At 52.8% G+C, this 13,683-nt stretch overlaps 1 protein-coding gene across 1 annotated transcript in view; it reads right to left on the bottom strand.

Annotated features, from left to right (window-relative positions):
• LOC116938190 (uncharacterized) overlaps positions 1–6,414 on the bottom strand; it is a 31,307-nt gene extending 24,893 nt beyond the window's left edge. Inside the window, exons 1-3 of the mRNA XM_076061926.1 lie at positions 6,172–6,414; positions 5,408–5,493; positions 665–872 (exon numbers count right to left, since the gene is read on the bottom strand). Of these exons, the coding sequence (XP_075918041.1) occupies positions 665–872; positions 5,408–5,485 (286 nt within the window). The 5' untranslated portion in view covers positions 5,486–5,493; positions 6,172–6,414. The remainder of the gene's footprint in view (positions 1–664; positions 873–5,407; positions 5,494–6,171) is intronic.
• Between the last annotated feature and the right edge of the window lie 7,269 nt (positions 6,415–13,683).

Here is a 13,683-nt window from a genome sequence, read left to right as displayed (position 1 = left end):
TAGTGTAGTGTATAGTGTAGTGTATAGTGTAGTGTATAGTAGTGTGTAGTATATAGTGTAGTGTAGTGTATAGTAGTGTATAGTGTAGTGTATAGTGTAGTGTATAGTAGTGTATAGTAGTGTATAGTGTAGTGTATAGTGTAGCGTATAGTGTAGTGTATAGTAGTGTAGTGTATAGTAGTGTAGTGTATAGTAGTGTATAGTAGTGTAGCGTATAGTAGTGTATAGTAGTGTATAGTGTGGTGTATAGTAGTTAGTGTATAGTAGTGTATAGTAGTGTATAGTGTAGTGTATAGTAGTGTATAGTAGTGTAGTGTATAGTGTATAGTAATGTATAGTAGTGTATAGTGTAGTATATAGTGTAGTGTATAGTAGTGTAGTGTATAGTGTAGTGTATAGTGTAGTGTATAGTAGTGTATAGTAGTGTAGTGTATAGTGTAGTGTATAGTTTAGTGTTTAGTAGTGTATAGTTTAGTGTATAGTAGTGTATAGTGTAGTGTATAGTGTAGTGTATAGTGTAGTGTATATAGTAGTGTATAGTAGTGTAGTGTATAGTATAGTAGTGTATAGTGTAGTGTATATAGTAGTGTATAGTAGTGTATAGTGTAGTATATAGTAAAGTAGTGTATAGTGTAGTGTATAGCGCAGCGCGCGTGAGACCCACCCAGCTCCTCCCACATGGCGCGCTGGCACGCCAGGAAGCCGTCACGGATGGCGTGGCAAACTCCCGCGGGGTCGGCGGCGCCCCACAGCCCGGGCTGGGCGCGGATCGAGGGCCAGAGGCAGCGGCGGGCGAATCGAGCGGCCTGGGGGCCGCCGTGGCCGTCGAACACGGCCAGGAAGATGGCATCCCCGTCGCCCTCGGTGGAGACCTGTGGGCACGGGGCGGCGAGGGGAACGTCACGTGACGCGAGCGGTGCATTGTGGGTCGGTCCTAGGCCTCGACCGGCGACCCGGCGGACAAAGAGGACAAAGATCCCCTGTGCAGCCTTAGCGGACCGTGGAGGCAAGTGCCGTTAGCGAGCGGCGCCCGCGATGGCCGCGAGGGCACACGAGGGGGTGGGTGGCCGGCACCACGCCCGGCCGCCTTTGTCTCCCCAGTGGCGATGTTCACGCACCGCACCAGGTACTCGTTTGAGGCCGAATCGACCTAGGGGGAGGCCCAGGACCGGTTGAGATAATCGTCACTGGGCGTTGGCCGTGAGCGGGAATCGAACCCGGGTCGCCAGGTTCATAGTGCAGCGCGCTAACCGCTACACTATCGCTCCCCACACACACAGAGACACACACAGAGACACACACAGAGACACAGAGACACACACACACAGACACACACAGAGACACACAGAGACACACACAAAGAGACACACAGACACACACACAGACACACACAGAGACACACACAGACACAGACACACACAGAGACACACAGACACACACACAGACACACACAGAGACACACAGAGACACACACACAGAGACACACAGACACACACACAGACACACACAGAGACACACACAGACACAGACACACACAGACACACACACACACACAGAGACACACACAGAGACACACACACACACAGAGACACACACACAGACACACACACAGAGACAAACACAGAGACACACAGAGACACTCACAGACACACACACAGAGACACACACACACAGAGACAACAACAACAACCGCCATTCACCACTAAGTGGCGGTGACGTCACCACGATGCTTGTGCCAGGCTATGTGCACCGTGAGGCCACGTGAAGTGTCGAACGCCCGCTGGCAGGAGGTCACGGGGCAGACCCAGGTGCCACGGGTCGACTGACTGAGATGACTGGCTGATGCACCACCTGTGCCCCCTACTGTGCCAACCTGCTGTGCTTTAGCCACCCGGAGCTCCGCTCGTTGTTCTGAGCGTCGCTCCTCCGCCCTCCGTTGTTGTTGGAGGGCGACTGCCTCCAACTGCCCAGTAGCATCCTTCACGAGCCTCCTCCACAGAGGCCGATCTTGACACCGCTGGTACCAGTCATCGGCAAGTCCACTCAGCTCCACGTCCTCCTGTACCACATCACTCCATCTCTTCTCTAGCCCGTGCCGCGCCCGCTTAGACCCCTCAATCCGGCCAAACAAAAGCTGTTTCAGCATGCGGTGGCTGGGCATGCGGGCTACATGACCCAGCCATCGCAGCCTTGCCTGCCGGAGGAGCTCACCGATGGGATCCTGAACAGATCTTTCAAGGATTTGTGAGCTCCTCACACAATACAGTCTGGTTAAACCCAGGATGGATCGTAGGCAGGCCAGCCTAAATGTTTCTAACCGGCGAAGATGTTCCATTAGGGGGGTCCACGATTCGCAAGCGTAGAGAAGGGAGGGAATGACCGTGGACGAGAAGACCTGAAGCTTAGTGCGGAGCGACAGACCAGGTAGCTTCCACACAGCGTTACGCAACCGATGAAAATATATTGCCGCTCGACTGATTCGGAGTGAGACCTCTGCTGTTAAACTGCAGCCAGTCATAAGCACACTGCCCAGGTATGGGAAACTCTCCACTCTCTCCACAACTGCCCCATCACCGATTGGGAGTTCTGGGGGTGGAGTGTCCGATGGTACGCAATACCCAGGCAGGTGCTTAGTTTTGGTGGGGCTAATGGTAAGGCCCCACCTCTTAGTGGCACGCTCCAGTCTCAGCAGCAGCAGCGTCTCCAACTCCTCCTCTGACTGAGCAGCTATTACCAAATCATCAGCATACATAACGTGGTTGAGCAATAGGGAGCCATCCCTTGACCGCACCCGGGCATCGATTAGCCTCCCATTATATCTGTACCATATGGAGATTCCCCCGGTACAGCTATTGAAGGCTTCACGAACTACGTGGTCAAAATAGATGTTAAATAATGTGGGAGCCAGAGGACATCCCTGTCACACCCCAAGGTGTACAGGGAATGGCTCTGACTCCCGGCCACGTAGTTTTACCCGGGCCCACTCACCATCATGAAGGTCCTTAATGATCGTGAGCAGAGGGTCAGGTACTCCAAAAGCACGAAGAACGACCCAGAGCCCAGGCCTACTGATGGTATCATAGGCCTTGACCAGGTCAATAAAGCAGAGATGTAGGTCTTGTTGGAATTCCCTACACCTCTGCTGTAGCAGACGGACAGAAAATATGGCATCTGTGCAGGACCGCCCTTTCCTGAAACCGGATTGGGGCTCCGCAAGCCTCTCCTCAGCGTGCCTGGCAAGGCGATGCTGAATAATCCTTGCCAGGACCTTTCCAGGCACACTGAGGAGTGAGATGCCCCTGTAGTTGTTACAGTCTGTGCGGTCCCCCTTCTTAAAAAGGGGGACCACCAGGGCATCCTTCCAATCCTGCGGAACCCGTCCAGTGGTCCAGACTGTTGTTATGATGTCATATAGGGCAGTCTGTGCACAAACGCCACCCTCCCTCAGCATTTCGCTTGGGAGATCATCTCTGCCCGCTGCCTTTCCTGGTCTCAGACTCCGGATCGCCTTCAATACTTCCTCAGCAGATGGCACCTCAGCCAGCCACTCACAGGGGGTGACTTCTTCCAATATTTGAGGCACCGCAGCCTCAGCAGGGTCATCCTCACTTTGTGCCACGATGTTTTCCTGGCTGAGGGATTTTCCCTCCCCCAGGACCTCACAGAAATGCTCAGCAAATCTGCAAACCTGTTCCTGGGGGTCGGAGATTGGATCACCGTTTTTTCCCCTAATGATGGTAATAGGTGTGGCGCTGCAGGTTACTTTTTTGATGGAGTTAAATAGAGATTTGTGATCACGGGCCACTGAGGCAGACTCCATCTCCTCAGCAACCCGCGACCACCACCCATCCTTGCAGCGCCTCACGGCTCTCCGAACCTCCGAGCGAAGGCTGCGGTAAGCCTCCTCATTCTCTGACGTGGGATTCTGTAGCCGATTACAGTGGGCCTGTCGCTTTTTCTCAACCATCCTGAACACCTCCTCTGTCAGCCAGGGTCTCTGGGGAGGTCTGGACCGCGTACCCAAAGCAGCCATTGAAGCTGCATGAGTCACAGTCCTAAACCTCGCCCATTTACCCTCGACATCAGGAGTCGGGGACGATGCCAATCCCAGCCGCAAGCGATGATGAAATTCTCGCTTGCAACTTTCATCAGATAACTGAGACCAGGCCACTTTATGTTGGAATGGGGTCCTGGGTGTACACCCACCACCGGAGTGGAAGAATGGCAGGCGCATCTTACAGATGACTAGTCGATGGTCAGAGGGCAGATCAGCTCCATGGTAGGTCCTGGTGTCAAGGACATGGGCTCGCATTCGCTGGTCTGTCACTATGTAGTCCAGTAGATGTTCTTGCTTGGACCCGGCATGCATCCATGATGTTGTGTGGATGCGCCGATGCCGGAACTGCGTGTTGGTAATTACAAGCCCATGGGCTTTACAAAAATCTAGCAGCCTCCTACCGTTGCTATTGAGCTGATCTGGCCCATGCCCTCCAATCACTCCAGACCAGGTGCCAGTATCATGACCAACTCGGGCATTGAAGTCACCCAACATGATGACTCTATCCTGAGGGGCCACTTTAGCCAGCACCTGTGACAGGAGGTCATAGAAGGCATCTGACTCATCGGCTTTGCCTGCATCACTCCACGGATGTTCATCTTCGGTGCGGGCATAAGTAACCACGACCACCATTCCTCGCCTCCGGTTGATGGGAAGGCGAGCCCAAAGTAGCCTGGGGCTTACAGCTTCCCAGACCTCACCGCTACACTCCCACGCCCCCTTCATTCTTTTGTTCAAAAGAAGACCCACACCCTGTTGTTTGGCAGTCTGCTGCCCCGAGTAGAGGACTGTCCACCCCTCATGGTGGCAGGAGCCAGAGCCGGTCCACCGAACCTCCTGAATGCCATATAGATCCAGGCGTTACCGGTCCAGCTCCCGACAGAGGAGTGGCAGCCTCTCCTCTGCAGTGAGCGTTCGAACATTCCACGTGGCCACCCGTAGTGGCTTTTAGTTGTTTCTGGAGTAGCCCCGAGGGTAGGTATTCAATCTTCTGGCTCTGCCAATTGGGGTTTGGCCAGGAGACGTCATAGACGCCTGGCCCCCCGGGGCCTCCGGCACAAGCTTATTAGTTACATATTTCAGTTTAATTCGTGGTAATTAATTGAAGGTGGAGGGGTTACCAGCCCCTCGCACCCGTCCAGAGCCCCCGTTTAGCCCCTGTGGTGGACACATATGCCATGAGGGGAGGAGCCAATCAAAATTGGATCTCCCCCCACAGCACTGTCCACGACAGAGTTGCCTGTCCGGCACACAGAGACACACACACAGACACACACACAGAGACACACACAGACACACACAGAGACACACAGACACACACACACACAGACACACAGAGACTCCGCCCACCTCTGTGATGTCCTCCATGTAGCGCTGCCCCCCACGGTTGGAATCGGCGCTCACGATCAGCTTCAATGGGCTCGACATGGTGCAACCTTAACACACACACAGAGACAGACACATACAGACACACAGAGACACACACACATACACACACACAGACACACACACACAGAGACACACACACACAGACACACACACAGACACACACACACAGACACACACACAGATACACAAACACAGACATACACACACAACAACCTGTGTCTCTATGTGTGTGTGTGTCTGTGTGTGTCTTTGGTGCAACCTTACCCCACACATACACACACAATAACCTGTGTGTGTCTGTGTGTGTGTCTGTGTGTGTGTGTCTCTGTGTGTCTGTGTGTGTCTGTGTGTGTGTCTGTGTGTGTGTCTGTGTGTGTGTCTCTGGTGCAACCTCACCCCACACACACACACACAACAACCTCTATGTGTCTGTGTGTGTGTCTCTCTGTGTGTCTGTGTGTGTGTCTGTGTGTGTGTGTCTCTGGTGCAACCTCACCCCACACACACAACCACCTCTGTGTGTCTGTGTGTGTCTCTGTGTGTGTCTGTGTGTGTGTGTCTCTTGTGCAACCTCACCCCACACACACGACCTGTGTGTCTGTGTGTGTCTCTGTGTGTCTGTGTGTGTCTCTTGTGCAACCTCACCCCACACACACACAGACACACAACCTGTGTGTGTGTATGTCTGTGTGTGTGTAGTCGTGCTCTCACTGCGGGCTACTCACAACACTGATGACAAATGTCGCCGTGACTACCACGTTTTTGCCGTCGTAAAATGACAGATTAATAATAAACAAAAATTAGGTTAATAATGAAAAATGACAGATTAATAATACACACAAATTAGGTTAATAATGAAAAATGACATATTAATGACAGACTCATAATCAACAATGACAGATTAATAATGAAAACCACAGACTAATCATGGAAAATGACAGATTAATAATAAACAGAAAAGCCTTAAAGCCCTAAGCGTGTTGTGGTGGCAGCAGCAGCAGCGACGAGGCACACCACGTGACGTTGCCGGGGCAAGCCAGGGCAAGCCAGGGCAACACACGCCTCACACCACACACACAGCCTCACACTACACACACAGCCTCTCATTTACACACCGACCCCCCTGGTTCCATCTGTGGGGGGCTAATGCCCCCCTCCACACTCCCCATTAGGTGGGGGGGGACTGATCTCCCCCTCCCCACTCCACACTAGGTGGGGGGGGGTCTGATCTTCCCCTCCCCCCTCCCCCGCGAGCGGTTGGGGTGTGACGTCAGCACCCCTCCACCCCCCCCCACTCGCCGCTGGCGGCTGCTCAGAGTTAATTATTTATTTATACTAAGCCGTTGTGTCAACAGCCAACGGGCGCTGGACGGCCCTCCCCCACCCACGTGACCCCCCCACCCACGCGCGCGACCACCCACGCGCGTGGGTGCGGGCAGCCGTAGTAGGGTAGTTTAATATGCACGCGCTGGGTAAGCAATTAATTAATTAATCTCTGCGCGCGCTGGGTAAGCAATTAATTAATTAATCTCTGCGCGCGCTCGGTAAGCAATTAATTAATTAATCTCTGCGCGCTCGCTTGCGGTGAAAGTCAAACGTCCCTCTGTTTAATTATTTATTTACGGGTGCCTATGCTGATTAAAGCCACCCACACACACGCACAGCGTGGTACGCCGATCGCTGTCCCACCGCTCTTCACAAAGATCCCCCATATAACCTTAACAGACTGTAGGGGAAGTGCTGTTAGCGAGCAGCACCTATGAAGGCCGTAACCGCTCTTCACACATGCACACACACGCACACACGCACACACATGCGTCACAAAGTCAGTAGTCTGCGCTAAGATTTTTTTCCCGTGTATGTCCCCCTCCAGCCAGCAGCAGCCCTTCCTCCTCTCTCACCTACCCGTCTCAGAGTGCGTCCACCGCCTGAGCCCGAGCCGACCGAACTGACCTCCTTTGTCCGTGTCCGCCGCTCCCCTCTGCGGCCGCTGCCGCCGCTGCCCGACGGGGCCGAGGGAGATGTTTCTCTCTCTCTCTCGCCTTGGGGGACTTTGTGTCGTCGATCGCTCTCAGCTCCACCCTGCGGGCGTCCCGAGCGCGGACCCTGAGGACGGCTAGCTTGTCTCCCGCCGCCGCCGCCGCTCCAGAAGGACTCTGCCACAAATTCTCCCTCCTGCACCACCCTTATATATATGTCCCAAGCCCCTTAACTCCGCCCCCCACCCCCCCGGGTCATATGATGTCATCCTGTGCATCTAATCGAATCCCCCCCACCCCCTCCCCCGGGTCATGTGACGTCATCCTGCGCATCCAATCGAATCCTCTTTGCGGCCGTTAGGAGCGCTCTGGCCGTTGGGGATGGGGGGAGGGGGTGGTCACGTCATCCACCCCCCTCCCCATTGTCTCTCTCTCTGTGTGTCTACTTATTATCGGCCTGTTGCTTTAACCCTCCCAGCCCGCTGTTTACTCTGACGCTGGGTGCTGGATGAAGTTCCCACCACCTCCCACGTGTTGTGTATGCTTCATCGCGGCCGGCCTGTAAAGCTCTAAGCTCTATGCCCCCCTTTTTTGTGAGGGGAGGGCGCCACATAATCCTGTCTGGGGGGGCTCGGAAAATTTCCTGGTCCGGGGAAGCCGTGGAACGTCCCCGCTAGTGGGGTCCTCGGATGAAAACCCATCGTACCACGTGATCCCTGCTAGTGGGGTCTTCGGGTGAAAACCCATCGTACCACGTGATCCCTACTAGTGGAGTCCTCGGGTGAAAACCCATCATACCACGTGATCCCTGCTAGTGGGGTCCTCGGGTGAAAGCCCATCGTACCACATGATCCCTGCTAGCGGGGTCCTCGGGTGAAAACCCATCGTACCACGTGATCCCTGCTAGCGGAGTCCTCGGGTGAAAACCCATCGTACCACGTGATCCCTGCTAGTGGGGTCTTCGGGTGAAAACCCATCGTACCAAGTGATCCCTCCTCGAGACCCTAGGGGGGTGCATGCGAGTGTTTAGTGGGGGCGTGCGTGCGTTCGTGGGGGGGGGAGGCCGAGCTGCCCCGCTCCGGTGGCACCACACATCACGTCTTCCAATGCCAAACGAATCTTGTTCAGGGGCCTATAGCTTGGCCCCTGATCTAAGAGAGAATTAGACTGCTACGCGCTGAACTAGATCACGCGGACGAGACACTCTGGAAATCGCACTTAACAATGACGGGGGGGAAATAAAATGTCTACGTCTGATTGGGAACGTGTAGATAACGTGTCAGCTGAATGTAAAGATAACCTGATTTCCAAGTTCAACCTCCTTTCCAAGAAGAAGTCAGATCAACACATTAAAAAGTTTGACGTTGACGAGGTTGTTATTAATCTTGAGTAATAGCCCTATTTGCAACGGTCTGAAGCCGGCTTTGGCTAACGGTTAAACTTTGTAGTCACCACAAACACAAACCAGCGGATGATATCTTTGCCCAGGTCCATGTCGCTCTTAAGGGTTTGGGGACACGTGGCTGCAGACGCGACAAGATCTGAGATCGCTGCAACCCTCAAGAGCGCTAAGATGCCAGCCAGCAACGTCAGTAAGGATGAGCGTTTTGAATCAGAAAGGGTTTTATTCGCCATGTAAGTTCACACCGACACGGAATTTACTTTGGCAGGATGGTGCATACATTCAACATATAGGAATCTAAAATCTTAAATAAGTTTTAAACAAGTCTTACTATAATAAGGGTTAAAAGTCTAACACCAAGGGGCTGAAGTATATAAAATTAATTTAAAAATACAAATAGGGTAACATAGTTAATATCGGTAAGGCGTCGTTCTGTAGATCAAATGTTAAAAACAGTGTTAGCCCTTGGCCTTGTTTAACAGGCCAGCAGCAGATGGGAAGAAACTGTTTTTATGGCGTGAGGTTTTGGTCCTGATGGACCGAAGCCTTCTGCCGGAGGGGAGTAGCTGAAACAGAGAGTGTCCAGGGTGGGAGAAATCGGCCATAATCTTCCTCGCTCGCCTCATGGACCTTGTCGTGTGCAGGTCCTCGAGGGTTGGTAGATTGCAGGCAATTACCTTCTCAGCAGTGTGGATGATACGCTGCAGTCTGCTCTTGTCCTTGGCAGTGGCAGCAGCATACCAGACGGTTATGGAGGAGGTGAGGATGGATTCAATGATCGCTGTATAGAATTGCACCATCATTGTCTTTGGCAGGTTGAATTTCTTCAGCTGCCGTAGAAAGTACATCCTCTGTTGAGCTTTCTTGGTGAGGGAGCTGATGTTCAATTCCCACTTAAGGTCCCGGGAGAGAATAGTGCCCAGGAAGCGGAAGGACTCTACAATTTTGACTGGGGAGTTTAACAGGGTGATGGGGGTGAGTGGTGCTGTATTCTTCCTGAAGTCCACAACCATCTCAACTGTCTTTAGAGCATTTAGCTCTAAGTTGTTCTGGCTACACCAGGTCACCAGATTGTCAGCTTCCCACCTATAGTCAGACTCATCCCCACCAGAGATCAGCCCAATGAGGGTGGTGTCATCCGCAAACTTCAATAGTTTGACGGACAAATGATTGGAGGTGCAGCTGTTGGTATACAGGGAGAAGAGCAGAGGGGAAAGGACGCAGCCCTGAGGAGTTCCGGTGCTGATGGACCTGGAGTCAGAGACTTGTGTTCCCAGCTTAACGCACTGCTTCCTGTCAGACAGGAAGTCTGTGATCCATTTACAGGTGGTGTATGGCACGTTCAGCTGGAAGAGCTTGTCCTGAAGCAGGGCAGGGATGATGGTGTTGAAGGCAGAGCTGAAGTCCACAAACAGGATCCTGGCGTAGGATGCTGGGGCGTCCAGATGCTGTAGGGTGAAGTGGAGGGCCATGATAACTGTATCGTCCACAGACCTGTTGGCTCTGTAGGCAAACTGAAGGGGGTCCAGGAGAGGGTCTGTGATGGCTTTGAGGTGTGCCAGGACCAGGCGCTCAAAAGACTTCATTACCACAGATGTAAGGGCGACCGGTCTGTAATCATTTAGTCCTGTTGGCCTTAGCTTTTTGGGCACAGGGATGATGGTGGAGGACTTGAGACAGGCTGGTACATGGCATGTCTCCAGGGAGGTGTTAAAGATGTTGGTGAACACCGGAGACAGCTGGTCAGCGCAGTGCCTGAGGGTGGCTGGAGAGACAGAGTCTGGCCCGGCTGCTTTGCGTGGATTCTGCCTCTTGAAAAGTCTATTAACTTCTCCCTCCTGAAGGGAGATAGTCGTCTCTGTAGTATTGGTGGGGGATGGGGCCTCTTGGGTCGGAAGGGGTGGTTCAGGACAGTCCAATTGTCTTTCAAATCTACAGTAGAACTCGTTCAGGTCGTTGGCTAGGCGGGAGTCGTTAGTGGTGTGGGGGGCTCTGGGTTTGTAGTTGGTGATCTGCCTGAGCCCTCTCCAGACAGAAGCAGCATCTTTTGTAGAGAACTGGTGTTTTAGTCTCTCTGAGTACAGTCGTTTAGCCTCTCTCACCGCTTTGCTAAACCTGTTCTTTGACTCCTTGAATCTGTCTCTATCTCCACTCCTAAATGCTTCCTCCTTCTCCAACCTCAACCTTCTGAGCTTTGCTGAGAACCAGGGCTGTTTGTTGTTAAAGTTCACCCTGGTACGTGTTGGGATACAGCAGTCCTCACAGAAGCTGATGTAGGACGTCACAGCCTCTGTGAGTTCATCCAGACTATTGGTAGCAGTCGTGAACATATCCCAGTCAGTACAATCTAAGCACGCCCACAAATCTTCCACAGCCTCACTGGTCCACTGTTTAGATGTCCTCACAACAGGTTTACAGAGTTTTAGTTTCTGCCTGTATGCAGGAATCAGGTGGACCATGGCATGGTCAGAGTGTCCTAGTGCTGCTCGGGGGACGGCGTGGTAGGCTCTACTGACTGTAGTGTAGCAGTGATCCAGAGTGTTCCCTTCTCTGGTTGGGCATTTAATGAATTGTATGTATTTGGGGAGTTCGTGGCTGAGATTACCTTTGTTAAAGTCGCCAAGTACGATAACCAACGAATCTGGATTTGCTCGCTCCACACTCAGAATCTGATCGGCGAGCATGCGTTGGGCCTCTTTAACCTGAGGACAAGGCGGCAAATAAACTCCGACCAAAATGAGCGACGCGAACTCGCGAGGCGAGTAAAACGGTTTACAGGTTATAAAAATTGATTCAAGGAGTGGAGAACAATGTTGCAGAATCACTGTGACATCTACACACCAGCCACTGTTAATGTAAAAACAAATACCACCGCCTTTCGTCTTGCCGGAGAGTGCTATGTCACGATCCGATCTTACAAGATGGAATCCTGCTAGTTGTAGCGAAGTGTCCGGAATCAAATCACACAGCCATGTTTCCGTGAAGCACAATGCAGAAGCTGAAAGAAAGTCTTTGTTTTTTACCATCAGTAGCTGAAGTTAATCCATTTTGTTGTACAGTGAACGTACATTGGAGAGGAAAAAGCTCGGCAGCACTGTTCGGATTCCGCGTCTGCGTAGCCGTACTAGAGCCCCCGACCGTTTACCCCTTGGGTGTCGTTTCGTTGCTTGAGCAAAGCCTAGCGCGGCATTGACTAGAATGCCTACTAATTCTGCCGCTGGAAGCAGAAAAGTAGGAATTAAATCCACAGGAGTTGTTTCCCTGATATTTAAAAGTTCGTCTCTTGTTAGAGAACTCCGAAAATCTTGGCAAAACACTGAATTGACAGACAAAACAAGACAAAACAGGGCGCACCGACCGGCTGAGGCTACCATCATCAGCACCATCTTCGCACCAGCACGGGTGTGCTGAACAGCACGCCCCTCTCACCAGCACGGGTGTGATGAATAGTAGGCCTCTCTCACCAGCACGGGTGTGTTGAACAGCAGGCCCCTCTCACCAGCACGGGTGTGTTGAACAGCAGGCCCCTCTCACCAGCACGGGTGTGTTGAACAGCAGGCCCCTCTCACCAGCACGGGTGTGTTGAACAGCAGGCCCCTCTCACCAGCACGGGTGTGTTGACCAGCAGGCCCCTCTCACCAGCACGGGTGTGCTGAACAGTAGGCCCCTCTCACCAGCACGGGTGTGTTGAACAGCAGGCCCCTCTCACCAGCACGGGTGTGCTGAACAGTAGGCCCCTCAACACGGGTGTGCTGAACAGCAGGCCTCTCTCACCAGCACGGGTGTGCTGAACAGCAGGCCTCTCACCAACACGGGTGTGCTGAACAGTAGGCCCCTCAACAGCAGGCCCCTCTCACCAGCACGGGTGTGCTGAACAGCAGGCCCCTCAACACGGGTGTGCTGAACAGCAGGCCTCTCTCACCAGCACGGGTGTGCTGAACAGCAGGCCTCTCTCACCAACACGGGTGTGCTGAACAGTAGGCCCCTCAACAGTAGGCCTCTCTCACCAGCACGGGTGTGCTGAACAGCAGGCCTCTCTCACCAACACGGGTGTGCTGAAAAGCAGGCCCTTCAACACAGGTGTGCTGAACAGCAGGCCTCTCTCACCAGCACGGTTGTGCTGAACAGCAGGCCCCTCTCACCAACACGGATGTGATGAACAGCAGGCCCCTCTCACCAGCACGGGTGTGCTGAACAGCAGGCCCCTCAACACGGGTGTGTTGAACAGCAGGCCCCTCTCACCAGCTCGGGTGTGCTGAAAAGCAGGCCCCTCAACAGCAGGCCTCTCTCACCAGCGCAGGTGTGCTGAACAGCAGGCCTCTCAACAGCAAGCCTCTCTCACCAGCAAGGGTGTGCTGAACAGCAGGCCCCTCAACACGGGTGTACTGAACAGCAGGCCTCTCTCACCAGCACGGGTGTGATGAACAGCAGGCCTCTCTCACCAGCACGAGTGTGTTGAACAGCAAGCCCCTCTCAAGACAAAACTGGACAAAACAGGGCGCACCAACTGGCCGAGGCTGCCATCATCGGCGCCATCTTGGCAGTAAATAAATACATGTATAATCTCAATTGAAAAAGAGAGATGATATCGTGATCCTCTCAGCCGATAAGGGCAATGCCACGGTCATCATGGACAAAATCACATAGAACAATAACAATTCAGGAGCTACTTAATGATGGTAGCTACACAAAAAATTTAAAGAGATCCCACCAACAGCCTCGTTACAAAAACGAACAGCATCATCACTGATTCAGCTTCATTAATTGAACAGACCAAAACGGTTTTCCTTAAAACCTTCTGCTGCTAGACCACCCAGATTATATGGCTTACCAAAAATCCATAAAGAAGGTACACC

The sequence above is a fragment of the Petromyzon marinus genome, unplaced genomic scaffold (assembly GCF_048934315.1).
Source record: "Petromyzon marinus isolate PM22_M1 ecotype Great Lakes invasive population unplaced genomic scaffold, UKy_Petmar_22M1.pri1.0 PM_G_Scaffold_45, whole genome shotgun sequence".
Classification (NCBI taxonomy): Eukaryota; Metazoa; Chordata; class Hyperoartia; order Petromyzontiformes; family Petromyzontidae; genus Petromyzon; species Petromyzon marinus.
The sequence above is the reverse complement of the archived record's forward strand: the minus strand, read 5'-3'. Positions and strand labels throughout refer to the sequence as shown.